We start from the raw sequence: 21,967 nt of genomic DNA on the forward strand, positions 1-21,967 counted from the left end.
TCAGCTGCTCATCTACTTTGCTCTGGAATGTCATGCTCCATTAATCATCTCCTTAGCTCTCTATGGATCAGGCCCTCTTGGCTGCCACTGTGATCTTCTTGGTCACTTTGAAGATTACGACCCCCTTCGCTTCAGGCAGTAGAGTGCTGCCCCCTGGTCTCCATGATTTCAGGGGCCCATCTTCTCCACTGCTGTCAGGTAGCCAAGTTGTATGATCACCTCTCCTGCCATCAACCCGAGACTGCAGAAGGGAGCCACCACTGATTTTCTTAGTGATGCTGGTGCTTCTCTCACCAGCGTATTACTGCCAGCTTTGGTAGAGGATGTGTCTGTCCTCTGGGCCTTCCCTTGGGACATGATCATTTGGTGGGTCTCCCAGACTCACGTAATCTATCTGATCCAGCATTTTCACTTCTCTGGGCATTTTATCCCTTCTACCATCTGCCACAGTAATTCAGACATTTCAGCATCATCCAGTGTGGGCCATCACTTTGTTTCCAGGCTTCCAGGAGCTGACCTAGCACTGAGTTTGCTCTACTTCCTGGGCTCCTTGAATGTTTAAGGTCTGTATCCCTAGAAAGTGCCTCCAAGTCCAAAAACTTTCCTTTCTTCTGTTATGGCCCAGACTCCTCGACCGAGCACCCTCACAATCCAGTCCCATAGATATTCCCCTTCCCCATCCAGTGTGAGGATGTGCTGGTAGGTCCCACAGCTCCTTCGGGGTGTGGTCCCTTTCCTCCCTCAGGCCCAGCATCTCCCTGGCTGGATTATGCTACCACTGGACCTTGATTATAGGTCTGGCAGTCAGAAGAGGAGATGGGAGCAGCTTCTGGGGAGAGAGAATCCTCCCAGTGCTGGGAGAAATGTTAATTAGCTCTTAATGAGGTAGAGTGGGACATGTCTGTCTTGAGAAACCTGGGGAGTCAAAATCTTTGGGGGGTATTTACCCAGATAATGCCATCACACATGCACATACATATATGTATGTACATGTAGTACATACATGTCGTACATACATATAGTCAATTCTATATATGCAATTATATATAGAATACATTAAATATATAAGCTTTTTCCAGTTAGGTTCTGATTTTGGCATACTAGAGCCGTTAAGCCCCTGTAGTCTTCGTCAGCTCCACTAGGCTCTCCAGAGCAAAACTGCCCATTAGAGAAGGCTTGCTTTGGATGGAACGTTCTAGACTATTGTTCCACCACCGCCCCAGTCACTGGCTGGGGGGCTGCCCCAGGAAGAGTGTGCCCTTGGCTCCTCCACTGAGGCTGAGTCCGAAGGAGCTAACAGTTGGCCGCTAATGGCCAACCACACCTCTCACCCCATCCATTCCCACTGGCTCAAAGCTGACGAATTCTTTACGGAACAGGCACCAGAAACCTAGGAAATACAAGACAAAACAAAACAGTCAGCACATAAGTTCCCTTCCACTTGTTTTCAGGGAGTTACATTTTTTGGTTTTGCTGGAGGCATCTTTCCTCTTACCTGAAAAGCAGCATCGGTCTTTTGCCGCCTTTGCAAAGCACACACATCTTGGGTTATGAGCTCCGAGCCACCCCTCCCCACCGCCACCTTAGGTCTACATCTTGTCAAAAGTCTTCATCCACTTCTCACCTTCAACAAAACCAGCCCTTCTGCTGATGTGACATGGCAGAAAAGGAGACTTTTGTCATTCTCCTGTCTGTGACCGTTGAGCAGACACCCAGAACACACACTCACTGACCAGCTTCCCAGCCCAACCAGTGATGAGCCAGGCCAGTCTCTCCACAAGTAGCGGGCACCAACCTGCACCCAGATTCTCAAAGTCACTCTGACTGACTTACACTACTGTCTCGTATATTTGGTTATGCCCAGATGGCATTTCTCCCAGTCCTGCTTTAAGGATGCATTTAATAGAGGTCAAAAGGACCAAGATATAAATATCCTTGAGTGCATGAAGAAAGAAAACCAAAGCAATTATAATGCCACGAGTAGTTTTTCAAATACAGCCAAGTGTTTTGCTTTAAGACATTTAGGTTGACTACAGGAGTAAAGCCTTAGTACAGACTAGGCAAGGAGAATGCTTTTCTAGGTCTTGGATTTGCATTTAATCAGCAACCCAAAAGTTAGATGTTCTGTTATGTAGACATGTGCCTTTTGGATGTAAATAGTCCTTTGACATCTGTAAGTAAATCTACCTGGAAAATTCATAATAGTAGAGATAGAGTAGGTTTAATGTGCAAAACCTACTAAATTATCATGTGTTTGGGGGAAAATACTGAATAAGGCAGACTGAAACATTAGTTCCCCAAGCACTCTCAATCATTTTAGAACAACTTGCTCAAAACTGAAATTACAGTTTTTCATACAATGGGCATTTAAATGTCTGGTCAGAGAAAAATCTGGAGGAGTTTTTGAATATTTTGACTTACTTTATGCCTTTAGGCAGACTTCCTCAATCTGCATCAAATGTAACCTGTCTTTACCTGGCTCCCAATGCCTCTTAAATGATTCACTTACTGCAAATTTTCATCAGGAGGAGCCTGCCACCCCCTTCTCCCTCCAAGGACCCTCCCGGGGTATCATTGGAGGTTTTCAGGAAACGGTTTGTTTTTTTCCTGGTGAAAGACCATGGCTTGCACTGGTTACCTCCTTGGGGTTTACAGGAACATACCCTGGCCCTATCAGGCTACACACTGGCATGTCAGAGAGAAAAGGGAAGGCATAAAACCTAGAAAAGTTTGAGAAAGCGCCTTTAAATACTTGACGCATACCTGTGAAAAAACCAGAGTAGAGCCTATCTGTGGCAACCGTTCAAAATCAGAGACACAAAAAAAGATGTTAGTAGACAACCAACTTCATTTAAATGTTAGAAGCAGCAGCTTTGTTTGCAGTTCTAATCCCATGCTGGTGGATGCTAATTCTGTAACATTATACAGTTGCCTTTTTTTTTTTTTTTTTTTTTTTTTTTTTTGGGTACAAAGGTAGAAGGGGGGGGGTTCTTTTTGTGTTTTTCAGTGCAAAGTGATTCTGATCAGAAAGGACCAAGGTTTTAGCTCCGAGTACCTGACATTTCCATCTGAATCTACTTTTTTTTCCTTTTTTTTTAAGAGGGGGAAAGAAAGGTCTAGTTTTTCAGGAAAAGAACCTCTCTACGCAATCCTGAAACTGATCTTTAGATTTTCTTTTCCTTAATCAATAGAAAAAAACTTGATTGCAACCCAACACTTATCTGACTCTAGCACAGGACTAACTGAATTTTTGGTTTTACGAGGAGGGCATTCAGACATCATTTCAGGAATCAGAAATTATTGGCAGCAAGTAGGGGAGAACTGACATGAATTCTTGCTTTACCTAATTTTTGCCTGGTTTACCAAGAGTTGGCTTAATATTTCTGACAGTTCCTCCAGTCTCTGCAGAACAGGTTAGTGACATTTTTTCATAAATACAAATACTTAAATGCATCCTCCTTACTGCTCTCTGAACTGTCTCCCTAACGGCTCAAGTCTTCACCTTGCACGGCATCTCACTGTGCTATAGCTACGGGTGATCTCTGCTGGGCTTACTACCATTTTCAGCAAATGGACTAATATTTATTATGTGCTTGAGATCTCAGTGGGTCTGCCAGATAGTGAAGATTTACAATAAAACTCTCCCAGGGTAAATCCACTGATTTTCCAAGAAAATTTGGCTGAATTGCAATAGCTTCCAATAATACGAGGAGGGCTTTTATTTTTGAGAATTCTGTTGTGAGCAAACTGCACGGTCTCCCCGCACCCCCTCCCCGTACCTGGTTCTCCCACAGATGTAGGCAGAACTTGGAGCTCGTGTATACGTTTGCGTCTCAAACATACACGGAGCGGCACAGACCATCAACGCTCCTGACAGAGGGTAAAGCTGCCAGTTCAACTGATCGTAACTAAGATGAAATGAATTCACTTTTGTGATGTTCCTTCTTTAATTAATTTGCCGGAACTAATTACTCGCCGCGTCCCACCTTCTATTTTTATTGTAATTCCAAGGAGCAATCCCCAGCGTGGTTCCTCTTTATGACCAATGTGGCTGTCCTTCATTTCACTATGGAAAGTCGGTGGACAGTCTTACATTACCTGTGAATCTGGTCAGTCCTCCAAAATAATGGATTGGCTCCATCCTGTAGAGAAGGCGATGGCAAAACTCTAAATCCTCGTAACTGCAGAAACACATTGTGGTGTAATCGACTTTCATTTGATCCTGATTGAAAACTGTTTTAAACGTCAGGAGAGCCAGGTCTTAGAGAGGGTGAATGTTTATTCTAGAGACACAACACAGGACCTGCATCTTTAGACTCTGGTCCTATTTCTCGTGCTTCATAGCAGCAGGATAGATGGGTCTCCTTTACTCTTGGCCACCCTCATCAATTCCATATAATTTCCTGACAATTTGGATTGTCTTGTTATACTTCCAAACTGGCTTCTCCTGGTGCGGGGTAGGAGGGAGGGAGTTTAATTTGTTCATGAAACATTGAACTTGGGAGGACCTGCCGGCATTTGGGGAATTTCGACCTGACGCAGAACTGTTGATGTTGTTATGTGAATTTATTCTATGATGGTTGTGATGTGTCTTGGGATTTGCCACCAGACACACCTAGTGTTCTATTTACTCTGGCAAGCTGGGGATTTTTTTTTCCTTTTTCTTTTTAAAATTCCAGGATGAATTATTCATCATTACTTAGAATTTGGGTCTCTTTCATCTTCGCACTCGTACGGTACCAAGGTGAGTACTACAGAATCCCATAAATCTCTTGATTAGCATGCTCTTGAATTTATAAAGAGATACTTTTGTTGTAACTGTGATCGTCAGGGCAGGTATACATGTGTCTGCAGATACAACAAGAAAAAGTAAATCAAATTCCGTTGTCAGGGGCAAAATATATTAACTTTGAGTGATGTTCAATTACATTCTTATTTTTTCTTATTTAACTTCAAACGCAATTTATGTATACGAGGTTGCCTCCATGTTAATGGAAGAGGTCTTTAAAAGTCGTACAAATAGTTTTCGTTAAAAGTATATGGTGGAGGTAATGTGTGTACCCCATGCCTGATCGTTGATTACAATTAGGGCATTTAACTGTGGCACATGTTTTAAACCAATTTTAAAAATACACTTGTTTTAGCTCAAATCAGGAAGTCCCAATGGCATTCATGTCTTTAACTTGTGAATCTCTGGCCTTCTACAATGGCATAAATCTAAAACTTTTGAGAAGTGAAACAAGAAACTTCTTTCCCTCCCTGTGATTCCTTTTCTGTGTGGCATTGCCCCCGGGATAGGTGAGAAGCCACAAACATTTCTTTCTACTGTTTTTGTATTTTAGACAAGAAAGATTGGAAGGTCTGTATAGATTTGAAACTTTTATGACTAACACTCCAAGCCACCTTTGCTTGGTTGTTGAATTCAGTTGCCACATGATTCCAAGTCTGAGCAAACAGATCTGTGAGACATGCGTGGCCCTAACATTTTTCTAGAGTTGGATAAACTTAAACAGTAATAGCACATAAACAGCAACGTGAAGCCCCACAGTAAGGAGAGACCCACAGACCCTAGCTTCCTGCTCCCACTCTAAAAATACTGTGTTTTATATATGGGGAAAAAAAGTTCTGGGAACATAGTCAATGTTTATTGTGAAATTCTCAGCCTGAAGCCCATGTGGGTAGGGACAGTCTCTCTTTTATTAACTCTGATGCTAATGATAGGCCGTGCTGTTTACAAATTTTCTTTTTATAAGAGTAGTGGCTTTGAAGGTGAAAACTACTGTAGTTTCCACCTCCTCCCTAACTAAAGCACCTTACTTATTCAATAAATACAGTATTTGTGTTCTTCTTAAAATGGGAAAAATTTGAGCGGTCCATTCATTCCTGTTTAAAATCATGAGCTAGTTAGGATCACTCATGGAGAGAAGAATCTTGCATATTTGCCTTACCTTCAGAGCAGAGAAAGAAGTTAGGGATGACCTCCATCAACCAGACTTTCTTGTCTCCTCCATGAAAAGTATGGATTTTCCCTCTCCTAGGCAAATTGGCCAGTGCTTTCCCAAACATGAATTAATCTTGTCATTAAAAAGATTATAATTCAGTGTGAATTCTAGCTGTTATTCACGCTTGGGCATGGCTCCTGAAATGTTCCCCATGAAGGATAAATCCATGACATGATTTGATTTGTTATTATTAATTTGAGAAAGTACATCATCCTTCACATTTAGTAAGTGCCTAGGTATAATGCTATGATAGGGATTATAAAGAGATTTAAAAAAAAAAACCCTACTTTCTAGGAATTTGGAATTTGTTACTTCTGTGTAAATATGAATTTTAAGGAGCCCTTTGGGCCTACTGATTGTGGCGTTAAATAAAGAATGTCAGCAGAGGGCTTGTCTGATTGCAGTAGCTACAGCACCCCTTAGGGTTCAAGTTTGGTTGGTTCCCGGAGACTTCCGGGGCTTGGGGAACAATGCTTACGCACTAATGCCTGGGCTAGCTTCCCCGCTTTCCTCTGATGGTAGCCATTGGAAACAGATAAGCTCTCCAACCAGGCAGATCTCTCTGATTCCCTGCTCTAGAAGGAGAGACGCTGGCCCTTGACCAGGCACTGGTGTCCTGCTTTCTGGCCACTCCGCATTCTCCCTTCCCTGAGCTGTTGTATCCTCGCTGAAAACTCCTGAAGGAGTCAGATGGTCCTCAGGCCACGTGCTTGCCAGCCTCTCAGCTCTATCAGGACCGAGCGGGGACTTTCCCAAGGAGAGGCACTGACCTGAGAAGGGGGTATTAACATCTGGATTACAGTAAGCAGGTACCTCAAGAAATAGGGCCAGAAGCCCCCAGAGGATTTGCCTCTGTCCCCGAAAACTAACAATTTTTTAAAAAGGAAGAAAAGATGATGTCCTATTGTTCTCTTTTCATTCAAGAGAAGAAAGGATGGCAGCAGAGAAAAGATACACCCCAAATGTAGATTATTTCCTAGATGCCATTGGACCTGATCATGAGTAACGTAGACCCTGGGAAAACTGTTGAATTTCTCTCACTGAAACTGGGTCACCTTTGCAAGGCTTGAGACGAGAAACTTCTGAGGAAGAAGCCATGTTGCCAGGAAGGGTGGTGGTGTGGTTTACCGGAGGGGAGCTGTGTGTGTTTGTGCAAAGACTCTCACCTTTGACCAGGGTGTTGAGTAAGAGCCCCATGCATCCTCTCCAAAGGGTTCTCGGGGCCCAGGCTCCCTCGTCCCAGAGGCTCCCATGTCTGTCTTTTGTAAACAGGAGCTGGGCAGAGAGCCCTCTCACAGGGCCAGGCTCAATGGAGGTCATTCACGGGCCAGTTACTACCAACCCTCTCCTCCCACTTCTGTCCTGGTTCCAACTGTTGTTTATTTCCTTCTGGGATCTGGTATCTTCCCCTACTGTGCAGCAGGAGGGAGGGGACTCCTTTCAGGAAAAGACATGATAGTAGAAATCTGGAGCCAGAGGGAGGATCATAGGCATAGGGCCACCTTCTCCCAACCCACCTTGTGATCAGGGATAAAGCTGTCCTATGCCATGCCAGACAGAGAGGCCCCTCTCCCAGGGCTCTGAGAGCTCCAGGCTTGGGTGATTTCACCACCTTCCAACCCCTTTTAACCATTGCTTTCTCCAGAATGTATGGAAGTGTAGCAATGAAACATGAAGTGATTTCTCCTAAGGAGAAATGGCATCGCTCCCATTCTCCCCTTTCTAGGGGCAGAAGATAATGCATTGTGTACGGCTTAGGTTTAGGATAAATGAAAAGGCAGTCTGAATTGCATTTCGTCTGTAAGACTTACTGAAAGAAGCTGGCTTTAGTGGGTGGGAGGGAAGTGGCTTGCCAAGCAGAAGACGGCTCTGCCATCTATCTAACCCCCGTCTCTCCCGACAGCTCAGCCCAGGGAGCTCATGTATCCATTCTGGCAGAATGACACGAAAACCCCTAAAGTAGACGATGGAAGCTCATCTGAGATTAAGTTGGCCACCCCTATTTTCTTCTTCGGCGTTCCTTACCGCACCGTCTACGTAAGTGGAAGAGGAGCCCGGCTGTTGCTCTGTAGCTCTCCCCTTTGTTTGTCATTAAGGAAAACATTTTAAATACCTTCATCCAGGGCTCCGGGAATGGGAGATTTATTGGCTGCCAGAACGACAAGTTCTGAGATTTCATGAGCTGATAGGTTTTATGATTAAGAAAGTCAAAGGTATATTTAATGGCTAATGTTCATAGTAGAGGAGTATACAGGGCAATAAATTGCTTTTGTGGGTGATTAAACATAGAAGTGAAGCAGAGGCCCCAATGCCACGAACATTATTTCTGCTACTCGACAAGATAAAAAGATACACTGAACCACAATAGGAGCCATATCATTTTTCTTTCCCTTCTGGGGATGTGAAAAGTTTAGGCGTCTGCTGTTCTTCGGCTTCCTACCAATTTGGAACAGAGCCAGAGCACGGTAGAGGGTAATCAACTGTTATATCTAAGTTGTTTGCAGAGCGGGCCATCCTTGTTGGGTCTGAGATATGCCATGGGGTCCCATCGTCAAATCTGTATGAAAAAATGGTGCCATTTGCTGTCAGAGCCCTCCAGGGCACCTGTGTTCTCAGGCTCTTTCTTTCTTTCTTTCTTTCTTTCTTTCTTTTTTTTGATCTTTGAGTTTGTCGCTGTTGAATCTGTTGCACACTGAGAAGGTTCAGAGCGACTGAACCTGTCTTTATCTTGGGCCTTAAAGCCTGGGGTGAGGCCCATGGCGGTTCTATCACATCCTGTTTTATTCTGCTTCTTGCCTCAAAGGAAGAGCTGAAACCCCCATGCATCTGTCTCCAGCCATTGCTGCATCTGGGACCTCCATAGTCCCCAGACTTGGAAGTAGAACTTGGGGTGGACCCCCATCTGTAAGTCATTCCCTCGTCCATTACCCAACCGGTGGTCCTTGAGCCACACCACCTCAGCGCCTATTAGAAATGTCGCTTCTTGGGGCCTGCCCACAACCAGCTGAATCAGAAACTGGGAAGGGAGCCCGGTCATCTGGGTTTTCATGAGTCCTCCAGGTGACTCTGATGAACACAAAAGTTTGAGAACCCCTGGTCTTAACTACAGAACATAATCAAAATACACTGGAGTCAATACCAACTTGCTGTGCTAGTCTGTGTGTTTTAGTGACAGCTGTTAACTCCCTAGCAAACACATTGCTCTGGCATCCTGGAATGCCTTTTGGGTTCCACTTACAGCAGAGCCTCTGTAGTCTCTAACAGATGATTGTGTTGAGCTGATTTGGGGGATAAGGGAGGAACACAGGACCTCCATTCTGGAAGCCTTATTCTCCCAGACCCCTGGAAGATATGCAAATCATTGATCTCCTCTTCCTCCTCTATTGTACCATGGAGTCTGAATAATTCTTGCCCTTGCAAAAGGAGGGTCCTTAATTTGGAGCAGATTTATTTAAGGGCAAGTTGTTCCCTGGGTTTCCAGTTCTTTGAGTAGTGCAATCTCTTTCAAGCTTCTGCGTTGTTCACTATCTCTCTCAGACAGTAGATTCTTAAAGTCCTTGTAGCTGGGTCTCCAGCTTCCTTTCCAAACCCCACACCCTTGCTTCCAAAACAGGCTGATGGACTTTTGGCCCAGGTGCTGAGAACTTCCCTCTGGGATCTGGGTCACTGTTAATGTCCATTATATTACTGATTAATAGGAACATACCAAGCAATTGAAATGTACAGGAAAGTGATCTCTAGGTTTTTTGTATCCAGGAATTGCAACAATCCCCATCCCAGACATTTCTGCTGTTGAAGCCATATAAACCACTGGGTGAAATCAATCTCATGGGGCTGCAGACAGAGGCAGAGGCTGAACTGCGTACAGGTCCTGCGTCTGTGGAGTGTACTTATTGACTGTGATTTGCAGTAGGTTTAGTCATTTAATAAGCCTACTAAGTCTTTTGCAAATCATGAAGAAGTCACCGTAGGATAGTCATTTATACATACAATGTAAAGATTTCATGTCTCCATTTTTATGGAGAGATTATACGAAGAAGGCATCATACTGCAGGAACTTTCATGGAACTGGGGGTCTGTAGGTTGTAACCTTGTCCTTGTTCTCGGTAGAGGGTGGTTGTGAAGTCAATCAAATCAATAGAAGTCTTTTAACTGCCTCCCTCAGAGGGGGATATGGTTGGTCCTGAGGTCTGCGTTCGATAACAGAGTGTTGTGCTCTGCTTTTGTCAAGGTCTAATATACAGCTCTACAATGTTTTAAGTTAACTTTTTGCTTCCATGAGTTTTTTTTTTTTTCTGTTTTTCTGTCTATTTTGCATCTGTGATGCTGGATCGTTTTTATGGACCACATTACCTCCTGCCTGGCCCAACACACACGTACACACGTGCACACATACACAAACACACACATACATATGCATTTGGTATGTGTAAATAGAGATAGCATAAAGAACATGAAAATGAGCCTGATTATTAATAAGAAATGAAGCCTGACCACAAATTGAAAGTGAAAGAAAACCAATGAGTTTGTCTGGAAGTAAACGAACCTCCTCGTGGAGTGGGGGAAGCTGGTGTTTGGGGGTTCTGATTCAGTAATTTTAAAAGTTGTTTTCATTCATGTGATTGGGCGAACGTCTGTCTTGGTTTGTGACTCTGAATTGTCACACTTTCGGAGGCACTGTACCGACCCTGTCTTATTTTTGCAGGTGAATAACAACGGAGTAGTTTCCTTCAATGTGTTAGTGAGTCAGTTCACGCCAGAATCCTTCCCCCTGACGGATGGGAGGGCCTTCATTGCTCCCTTTTGGGCCGATGTTCACAATGGAATTCGAGGCGAGATCTATTACAGAGAGACCATGGACCCTGTCATCTTGAAAAGAGCCACCAAGGACATCAGGAAGTACTTCAAAGACATGGCCACCTTCTCTGCCACTTGGGTTTTCATCGTGACGTGGGAGGAAGTCACATTTTATGGAGGGAGCAGCACCACACCTGTAATAATTCACATTTTCTGTTTTCTGCTTCATATCCTGACATCTAATTCTTGTCCCTCTTCACCACTGTGACGGAGTCTAATTGTTAGAGCTGAGGAATGTCAGTTTCTTGAGTTAAACTAATGAGTCTTGCCACCCACTTTCCAGGAAACAGAGGGAGACATCATACCCAACCAGGCCAGTCAGCTGTGATATCTCCGACATGTCATCCCTATCACTAATCATTACGAATGTCTACAAAGAGCCCCTCCACAATTTCCTTGCAGGAAGTAGTATTCCGATTTTGCAGAAAATTGATTGAGGCCCTGTAACCTCAGCCAGGCCACATGATCAGGGACCCATCAGGAACCCAAAGATCCTTTTTTCTTGCCAGAGGCACAAATGCTTCTCTCTATCAGCTAATTTCCTTCCCCCTCCCCTGTTCTTTTTTTTTTCCCCCCTTTTTCACAAAACCTTGTAGGAAAAGGAAAATAAGGGACTGGCTTTGGATATAAATGGCCTGGCTCATTTTATTACGTTATGACCTTTTTTTTAAAATTGTGACCAGGTCTGGAATTATTCATATTTGATGCTAATTGAAGTGGGCAGTTAAAGCGTTTCATGAATAAAGTTTCAACATCTGCTCTGAAATCCCAAATGAGCAGTCAAATAAAAGTCAAATAAGAAAGATTATCACTGGCATTATCGCAGAGATAATCAACTTTCTACATAAAGGGACAGAACACAGTTTTTCACGAAAGCCTGTGGCTAGTTTGGGTGACTTTGGCAGTGGAGACTTTTGAAGTCGCAGACGCGTCTCCAACTGTATAATTTCCAATAAGCAAAGACACTAAAAAAATCTGCCCTCTGCTTTCTTAGCATGATTTCCAATCCCACCTGTTTTCCGATTTCTTTGGCAAAGAGTCAGTTGTTTAGGGATGGGATAGAAACTACCGAGCTAGAGACAGAGGGGGACAAACGTGGGGCTGGCCATCCCTGGCTGCCCCTTGAGGAGTACATTGTACGTTATCGACTTCTGACCCGACCATGAAGGTACACTTTACCACTAAATGGTTCTGGAGAACAGAAAGACACAAGTTTAACCAGTGGATGCGTTGGCTAGAAATAACCTCTCAAGAAGCATACATTTCCCTCTGTCATGTTATGGATTGCTAACGACTCCTCGGGTGATGTTTTATGTCCTTTAAACCTCATCCCTTATAGCGTTAAAATGCAGGATGCCAGCGATCGATAAATTTTAGTGTCAGTGGGGGAAAAAAAGAAGGAGAACAAATGCCCATCAAATGCTGACCACCATATTTTCAAAAAAACTTCCATTGGCCATAAAAATGGCAAGATAATTTAGATACCTCTGCTTTGTACTTTGGAGTAGGTTTCTGGGCTAGGTAAAAACTCTTTCAATGAGGATGAATGAGGTAGCATCTAAGTGTTTTGGGCTCCTTGGAGAAAAGACAGCATGTGTCCATCCATCCCTATCTTTGAAATGGACTCCTCTCCCAGCTCCCGTCACCCCAGGACTTCCCTCTTCTGTAGGAACACACATCATCGGGCCAACTAAGCACTTGGCATGAGAAGTCTCTTAGAGGTGGAGGGTGTCACGGAAGCCCAAGAACAAGGCAGAGGGATGGGGACATGTTTACTTTAGGGAAGGAAAGCTAGTATTTATTGAGGGCTTATTGGGAGCCCAGCGTGGTGATAGGCCATTGTGTGTACCATCCCACAAGGTTGTTGTGTAATAAATGGAACTCTTTCTGCCTGCAAGGTCAGGGAATAGCCCCAAGAAGTTAAGTGACTCGCCCAAGGGGCAAGCAAAGAGATTTGAACTTCACAGGAGGCCAAGCGAGGTTCAAACTAATGTCCTCTAACTCCCAGTTCCTGACGTGGCTCCTCCAGGCATCAACGTTAAGTCCTTCAAAGTACAAAGGGGCTTTTCAAGAAATGAAAATGCAATTTCTTTTTTAAAAAATAATTAATTTTTTGCTATGTCCAGTGAACCAGCACATAGTACATCACCAGTTTCTGATGGAGTGCTCAACGATTCATTAGTCGCACATAACACCCAGTGTTCATCACCACACCTGCCCTCCTTAACACCCATCCCCCCCACCCTCTCCCTTCTGTCCAAAAATGGATCTGGAGGAGTCTTAGAGGGAATGTTGAAGAGATATGTATGTGTAGGGTGTGTGAGAGCGTTCGGTGAGCCAGCCCTTATAGTATTCTTAGGGTAGTTGTTTGGTTTTTGAGGTCAGTTCCGGGTTGTTCCCAAGAGCCACTTGGGCCAGAGATCTTTCCAACTTTATTTTAGGAGAAGGGATTTACTTCCTGAGGGAAAAATCCTGGTCTGGAGCAGGGTTGCCCTTTAACCTTGTATGACCTAGACTTGATGCCTGATTCCAGAACCTGACCCTGCGGGGATCTTGGAGCCATCTTGAGCTCACTGCTCACACATCTCTGCGCCCCACTTAACTCTTTTGTTGAGCTGGGCCAAAGAATGGAGGCCTTTCCCTGCAGGGCTCTATCATAAACACCATCAGCCATGGCTAGCACAGAGCCCGAAGAGAGAGTTCTCATTTATAAAAAGGGCTTTTCTTTCCTTGATCCTCGTCTCCCTCCCCGTGACCGTCTAGGATGGGAGATCTGGGGCTCCAAGATCCTCTACCCCAGTCTGATTACACAGGATAAGGATTTGGGTGTCCCTCTGTGTCTGATGGAATATTAACCAGGATGGCATCAGGCAGCTGGGAAAAGAGCAAGACTTCAATGGAAAAGGTCAAAGCAGCCTCTCCTTTAACTCTGCTTTTATTTACACTGCCTGAAAACCAGTGTCAAGGGGTACGGATTAACAAAAGGAAGTAGTAAAGGACAGAGTTTGCTACAGCTTGTTTCAGAACACCACGTGCGAAGGTTTTTTGGAGTCCTATAACGTCTCTATCCTAAGAAGGTTAAAATGAAGACAGCGCATAATGACAGCGCATGGAGAGAGAGACTGCGGGCTCCAGCTTGAATCGCATTTTCTGCTGCCGGGTCCTTGTGAAATTTCCAGCAATTCATTTCCCTTAGCCCTTTGTTTCTAAGCTCTCAGATGGGAAAGGGCCACAATATCGCCCGCCTTAGCCTTGGGCTGAGGTGCAGATGGGTGCTGAGAATTTTTCAGACACAAAGTGATACAGAAGTACTCAGTGAGAAGAGCGGTCTCTCCACCAGGTAGAGCTTTTTAAAAATCATTTTCCAACTTTCATTTTAAAAATGGGAGACATCGCTCCAGGATTTGTGGTGTCTTCTAGTAAGTGAGGGAACACAGTGCAGACCTTGGCCTTAGTCACAGGGCCGAGCATTTGGTGGCTCTCCTCCCTGTCTCCCCACGTCCCCTGCTCTAGGAACAGGTGTCCGCTCAGCCATTCCCCTGCCTGGACCACCTCCTGTAGTTTATTCTCATGCTGCCATCTATAGGTGCTCACGCATTATCACAAGCTGAGGCGGGCCTCTGACTTTGCTGTCGGGTTTGAATCAGAGCTGTTAAGAGGGGCGCTGAGTCAGCCTTTGGGTTCTTCTCAGGCAATTTCTCTTTCAGGTGCTTGCTCCCACACGTCTTGCTTCCCGCAGTGGGGGTGAGAACAAATTCAGAGGAGAGGCAGGGCCTGAGGACTAACATTGGAGCAGCAACAAGCTGCTTGGGGGTGGGAAGGGTGCAGGGGAAAGGGGGCTGGGGAGAGGAGCTCCTGGGGAGGGAAGTCATGAGACCATCCATTCCCACCCATCCCGTAGGTGAACACCTTCCAGGCCGTCCTAGTGTCTGATGGATCCTATACATTCACGCTGTTCAATTACTATGAAATCAACTGGACCACCGGGACGGCGAGCGGCGGCGACCCCCTGACCGGCCTTGGGGGTGTGATGGCACAGGTTGGTGGCTCTCCATTTCATCTCCATCTTGTTTCCAAAGCTCTGCTCTCTGCTTATGCTGCTCAGCCTCCTCGAGGGAATCCGGCAAGCTCCTGTAGCTTTGAGCTAGAGGAGTGTGTCTGGTTTTGCAGGTGGAGGGCGAGGCTAATCTTGCCCATCTTTGATATCTTCATCGGGGTATGGCACGAATGAGGCAAGCCTTTCTCACCTGGAATGGTGGCTCCGGGGACTCCAGGAGAAGGGGTCTCCTGATTTCAGGGTGCCAGATGCTGCAAGTGCTGAGGCCACTTAACCAACAAGAATGCTGTTTGTGTTCAAGTCTCGTCTTCCTTTTGTGCTCTAGGCAGGATTCAATGGTGGAAACCTCACCAATTTCTTCAGCCTCCCGGGGTCAAGAACTCCTGATATTGTGAATATCCAAGAGACCACGAACGTCAATGTACCAGGCCGCTGGGCATTTAAAGTAGATGGGAAGGAAATTGACCCAGCCAATGGCTGCACCTCCAGAGGTAAAGGCTCTTCCTCTTCTCCATGCAAGAGTAGGGTTTGCTTAGTGTAGATTGACAGGCAGCCTTTTAAGCCACGGGGGCGGGCTCATTGCCGATGCCTTCCTCTTTTGACATCTCTCAGCTGGGTAATGGAGATCAAGGTAATTTTAGCATGCACGTTCATCACACCAGGAGCTGAAACCCGGCATTGGCTCCATGGCGTTTTCTGTAGTCCTTGCCTGGGGTGCGAACAGAGCTGCTTCTTCAAAACAACTCCAACGTGGACATGGCTCTTGAGTGATTGCTCAGCCAGAGGGACAGAAGGGAGCCCTCCTGTTTAACATTATTTTTGTTGTTGTTGTTGTTGTTGCCATTTCCCCCCCACCCCTTTCCATTTTTCTTCCCCTCTTTACTCCTGTTCTGCCATCTGCACTTTGTAGATCCGCAGGAGTGGGCGAGCTCGGAACACTGCCAAGGCTCCACGAGAGCAAATCAGCGCTTCCTAGTATGATTAGAAAGCAAGGGGGGGAGAGTGCCATCCTCTCCTGAACTCTCTCTGCAGCAGCAAAACATGCAGGAATTTGGGGACAATCAAAGCTGGTGTTGGGTTTGTGTGATCAAGCAGTAGTAGAGCCTTCCCAAGTTTTCTTTACATTAACATCCAAAGTTGGGGGCCTTCTCTGAGCTAACAAAGCCTCTTTGCATGTGCAAAACAGCCCATGACTCTCCGAAGAACATTCTGGCTTATAGATTCCTGCTGCTTACATGTCTGAAAGTGTTGAGGAAACCGTGTTTCTGTTGGTATTTCTGCTCCCGGAGTGGAGGCTATGGCACCTAGAACTAGGACATCCTCCATCTAGCTGTCCATCTATCCACCTAACCGTCTACTCATCTGTCCCTTGAGCCAGCCAGCCACTGCTTCTTCCCAAAGGACATTTGAAAGCCCCGACAAGGCACTGGCCACTCCGCTAGGTGCTGGAGATGAAGGAGCTCTGGCTCCCATGGCACGGCTGTGGTGGACAAGACAGCCACGGAAACAATGATGACACAATATAGGATATATTGGGGTGGGTGCGAGGGGCGGGGGCTGCGGAAGCATGGAGGAAGACCCTGGAGACAATGTCTGTAGATGTTTAAGAAAGTTTTGGGTTGGGAGATGCAGATCTTAGCAGATCTCCTGTCCCGTCCAATAGGAAGCATGGTCTGGGGACCCACATGTCTCAGCAGCTCTGGGAAGCCTCGGTTTTCTCTTTTGACTCAGCTTCAGTCAGTATAATACACAGGAAACCACGTTCCCCGGGCCTGAAATGCCCACACCCTCGGCCCCATTCCCTGCATTGCAGTCAGGCATATCAAACCTCTGGATTTCGGCTCTAATGAAAGGTCATCTGTACAGATGGCCCTGCCTGGGCATCCTTGTCTCTGTGGACTCCGTCCAAGTCCTCCAAGTTCTGAAGAATAAATAAATGTTTTGAACCCAAGCCATTATGAAGCTGGATGGGAAAGATCTTAGCTCTAAAACTCACCCATCTTTCAGAGATGGTGCCCTCCTCCCTTACAAAAGGTAAAGACAGCTTCCCTTAAGGTCTGCAAGAGATACCAAACCAATTACCACATTATCTCTCTCCCCTTTATGGCCTGGACTAGGGACCTACCCAATGCTTCCACCCCTGGGTCCAAGCATCACAGAGCTGACTGGCCATGGCCATGCAGCCTAAGCGCCCAGTGACAGCCTCTTGCCTGAGTCCTGGGAACGAAATGCTGGGATCATAGAAAACATCGGCTTGTGGAGTTGGAGCGCTGGAGAGCTGGCCAGACTTCAGCCGTGTAGAGTCTCCACTTTGACTTCATTCTTTCCCCCACTGAGTTATGGGTTTGGGTTTCACATACAGGACAAATTCAATATCCTTCTGCAGACTGCCGTGCGTTCTCATGCACCACCAGACATATATCAATCTGATGAGGGTTGGGTTTGGCCTGGGCGATAGCCGGGGAAAATTTGCATCGAGCTGCTTTATTGTAGCATCATTTTGCAAACAAAATTATCTCAGAGAGTCTACCTTTTGGTCCGAACCTCCTCTATTCAAAGGCATTTTCCTCTCATTTATTGGAAGCCTGCAAAAGCAGAGACTGGAAATCATACTTAGTGGAGGTTGTTCAAATGTCTGAAGCCTGGACCCGTGCCAAAGAGCACTGAGGTTCGGGGCCTATCTTCAGGGCTGATGCATATGGCCTCCTGGGAATGTGGAAAGATCTATTATCCCATATTTGGGCTCTATTTTCAACAGGTACAAAACATAATTGCCTGTGGAGACATCACCATTGCTGCTGTACAGACACAGAACGGCCTGTTCCCGAGACACCCAATGCCTTCCGCTTGGCTTAATCTTGCAGGCCATGCTTTTCACTAAATTTTCAGTTTTATAAAAGAACGTGAGACGTCTTCCCAAGCCACAGTTTCGAGCTATGGTGAACTCCTGATGTGTAATATTATTTACGTTTCTTAATGCTGTGCCTTCGATACGTCCCTTTCCCGGCATCCTCAATTTACCACTGCTTTTCCCTCTCTCAACATGTGCCGCCTTGGGAGAGCCTCGCTGCTCCCTGTGGGACAGGGATGAGAAAATAGCACTGCCCACATTCTACAGGTTGGAAACCTGAGGCAGATGGAAGCAAGCCAGGAGTCTCGGAAGCTGATGGCAGAGTTATGACCACTTTCCAGGTCTCTTGGCTCTGACATCAAACCAAGGACAAGATCACAGGCCCCAGCCCAGAGACACTTCTATTTCCGTTGAGGGTTGATACGAACAACAGGCAAAGTTTGACATTTTCGGTGGGGGGAGATCATTTATTTAGAGAAAAGGTCTTAAAGATGGATTGTCTATCAAATAAATAGTAGTAAATAATTTTAAATCAGCACACCCCTCGGCCCCGACTCCATTCTCCTCCTGACCTAGATTCTGTCCAGAAGTTCTACCCCATGGATAAAGACAGAGAAGCACTAGATTTGGACAGGGCCTGGGGGGAGAGAGAAGACAACTGTATAAGCAGCGTCTGAAGGATTCACGAGCCCTTGAAGTCAGAGTGCAGCCCTTTCCAGAATCCTCCCAGGGAGCCTGGGATTTACACTTGCGTGTCTGACTCCTGATTCATGCTTATTGATCTCTTCTGGTACACACAGAGCCCCCCAAAAATGTTTGCTAAGCGAATGGGTGAGTGAACGAGTCAACAAATTAGCACATGAAGCAACGGTGTTGCTAAGTTACCAGGGTGCGCTGGGTCTGTTTCTGGAATAACCTTCCTCGCATTCCTGGAGGGAAGGATATGACCTCTGTGGGTCATAGCCTTTGCCATGGATTAAGGCAACGTATCTTTCCTTGAATGAGCGTGTGCTCACCAGCCATGGAGACGATGGTGCCACAAGGTAGACTGGATGCCCACAGCCTTGGCCTGGAACGTGGCTTCTCCCCTGAGTGCCTGAGTGCCCTGAAGCTCAGTCCCCTCTTCTGTCAAGCACGGTGGATAACACCTGCCAAATAGGGTTCTCGTGTGGGTTATGTGGTAGAGTGCAGGGAAGGCATCAGCCCCATGCCTGGCACGGAGGGTAAGTGCTCCATCAATGTTGGCTCTAATGTCATTCTTCCCCAGGACAGTTCCTTCGGCGAGGGGAGGTGTTTTGGGATGACCTGAACTGTACCATCAAGTGCCGCTGCCTGGATTTCAACAACGAGATCTACTGCCAGGAGGCCTCCTGCAGCCCCTATGAGGTGTGCGAGCCCAAAGGCAAATTCTTCTACTGCAGCCCCGTGGAGACCAGCACGTGCGTGGTGTTCGGCGAGCCACACTACCACACTTTTGATGGCTTCCTCTTCCACTTCCAAGGCTCCTGTGCCTACCTGTTGGCCCGACAGTGTTTGCAGACTTCCAGCCTCCCCTTCTTCAGCGTGGAGGCCAAGAATGAACACCGCGGGGGCTCAGCGGTCTCCTGGGTGAAGGAGCTCTCTGTGGAGGTCAACGGCTACAAAATTCTCATCCCCAAAGGAAGCTATGGAAAAGTCAAGGTGAGACCCTCTCCATCCTTCCTGGGAAGTTGGAGAAGCTGGAGATTCTTCAGCTTGGGGAAGACTTTCTCAGATCTGCTGGTTCTGCTGGGTGATATGTTTTCCAAAGAGATGCATGGCTCTTCTTTCCTTGCAAATATCTTGTAAAACTTTTTTACAAGGCTAAATTTTATTTGTACAAGAGCCAACACAAGCTGTCTCCTTGATATGCCTCTCTGCTCTATAACTTAAAGTACATTCGTATTCCTAGTTACCTGGTAAACATAGGTGTACACAGACACACACGCTCACACACACTTTCTCTCTCTCACACACACACAAATGCACACATGTCCGAGCTCATAAGTAACAGGGAAGAGAGGTAAGCTCATTTCTCATGGACCTGACTTGCAATAGTGGTGGCCAGAGGGTCATGCCTAGGAGATGGTACAAAAATGGAGTACACACTCGTAACTCATTAACAATCCTCACCCATCCCCCATCCTGTTTGCCTAAGAGCTGCTGCTTCCTTGTTAGAGAAATCTCCAAATCGATTGGTGTTTCTAGAGGCATGTGCAGGCACCAGGATTGGGCTTGGTGAGGCGGAGGCAGGGGACCAGGGAAAGCTTTGTCCAAACACCCTCTCGCAGGATCCCCACTCCTGCCTGGAATAAGAGCGAAGAAAGTGGGTCTCCGCTGGTCTGTTTAGCAGATGCAAATGATTCCTGTCCCTGTCCACCTGGATTTCAAGCAGGGGCATCCATAAAGGAGGGAAAGCAAAAAGCCACTAGCAATTACTCAATTTGTGGAGGCCCCAATTTTCATAATGTTCATGCCAACCTTGTTGCAACCATGTATTTATTCCAGCGATAATAGCCAAGACCACAAGGGGTTGATGGCTTCACCCCCGTGTAGTCCTTAATCCCCAGGCATGGAGGTCATTACAGAGATTACAAACCGGAACTGGAGCCAAGGCAGGGATTTGTTTCTTTTTTAAAATCTGTGTTATAGATTTAATTGACACAGCATGCCCAACAAAAGGCAGGACCAAGGACCTAATTCCACTTTTCCCGGCTCTGCCCGTTGTAGATCCGCACTGCTTATCATGGGCATAATTAGAAAAGTGAGCTTTTACTGTGGCTGCAATGCCAATTTGCTTGTTCTTTGGTTAGTCGCTCTAGGGGCAGCTCTGCATATCAAATCAAGGTACGAGAAGTTTGGAGTTTCTCCCTTTCAAATTTCTATCATGCTGTTGAGCTCGATACTTATCCTTGTAGGCAGATGCTACTATTTCAAGCTAGAAAAACGTTCTCCAGCATTCCCCTGCTTGCCTGAATTCTGGGGATGATGTGTACGGTATCTGTAGGTGAGGAAAAAAGCTTTATGCTTTATTTCTATTTTCCATTTTGATTAAAATTCTTTTTCACTCACAGTCAGACTCTTTTTCAGAAGGAAAGGGGCACTGCCATCTCTTTCAGGCTCAGCAGCTCTTCTAATTTTGTGGGGCTCTATTCCATCGTCCAAGCGTAGGGCATGGATTCCTCAATTTTCTGTAGCGACAGGGAGATGTGGATATGAATGTAAATGTTTCAGAAAGAAAAGGTTATGCGACTCTAACTGCGAGCTAACAATGTCTTCCTTTTCCTTTTGCCGAATGGCTTCCAAGTTTCTCTGGATGCACTTGCTCTGCTGGGAGGGCGGCTCCGTGGCCGGCGGAGCCCCCACCCCGGGTGAAGTAGGGACAGGCATGGAGAGGGATGGGAAGCAAGAAGGAAACATCTGTGAGGCAGCTGACGTCCCCAGACACACTTCCCCAGACACACCAGGCTGGGAATGGCCAGTAAGATCCATTCTTTCAAAGTACAGAGCACCTTTCTCCTTAAGCTGGGGACTGATTTCTGTATGTGAATTTCCCCTCTTTGGATTGGTCTCAAATAACAAAACAAGCAATTTAGGATTCTATATGCTCGTGGGGGCCAAAGACAGCCAGCTAAAATCCATATATAATAAATGTCTCCTAGCTAATGCTTCTCAGTTTTCCTATTTCTCCCCCCAAAAAACCCAAGTAGTTTAGGATGCTGTAATGAAAAGACCATCAAGGCTAGATAGCAGGCAGACCCTGGAGTCAGAGCTGCTCAGTCCCTGTGCCAACACCGCCAGCTGAGTGTGCTTTGAGGGTCACTTTCTCCATCTGTACAATGGGGTGATAGTGTCTAGGAGGCCGGATCAAGAGCTGTCTTTGGACTTAGCTACCTCTACCCAGCCCTGGGACCTAGCCAGCAGAGAGCAGTCACTTCAGAGCCCAGCTGGTGAGAGTCTGGCCCTGTCACCTACCAGTCTTCAAGCCCCGAACCTCAATTTCCACATCTGCAAAAGGGGAAGAAGCTAAAATCCTTCTAAGTTTGTCGTGAGGATGCAAAGAACAGCCACATGCGGGAGATCTAGTACAAAGCCTGGCAAGCAGTAGGCACATTATGCATGGAGGTTCCCTTACTACCATTGCCACCAAAATCCCTTTTAGTTCTAAGACCGTACGCTTCT

General features: G+C 46.1%; 1 protein-coding gene across 1 annotated transcript in view; it reads left to right on the top strand.

Annotated features, from left to right (window-relative positions):
- LOC116874222 (tubulin-specific chaperone cofactor E-like protein) overlaps positions 1-21,967 on the top strand; it is a 156,950-nt gene that overhangs the window by 85,006 nt on the left and 49,977 nt on the right. Inside the window, exons 9-14 of the mRNA XM_032868757.1 lie at positions 4,680-4,744; positions 7,906-8,039; positions 10,708-10,995; positions 14,761-14,898; positions 15,242-15,407; positions 19,035-19,447. Coding sequence (XP_032724648.1) covers positions 4,680-4,744; positions 7,906-8,039; positions 10,708-10,995; positions 14,761-14,898; positions 15,242-15,407; positions 19,035-19,447 — 1,204 coding nt within the window. The remainder of the gene's footprint in view (positions 1-4,679; positions 4,745-7,905; positions 8,040-10,707; positions 10,996-14,760; positions 14,899-15,241; positions 15,408-19,034; positions 19,448-21,967) is intronic.

The sequence above is a fragment of the Lontra canadensis genome, unplaced genomic scaffold (genome assembly GCF_010015895.1).
Source record: "Lontra canadensis isolate GAN:19392208 unplaced genomic scaffold, GSC_riverotter_1.0 scaffold36, whole genome shotgun sequence".
Lineage (NCBI taxonomy): Eukaryota > Metazoa > Chordata > Mammalia > Carnivora > Mustelidae > Lontra > Lontra canadensis.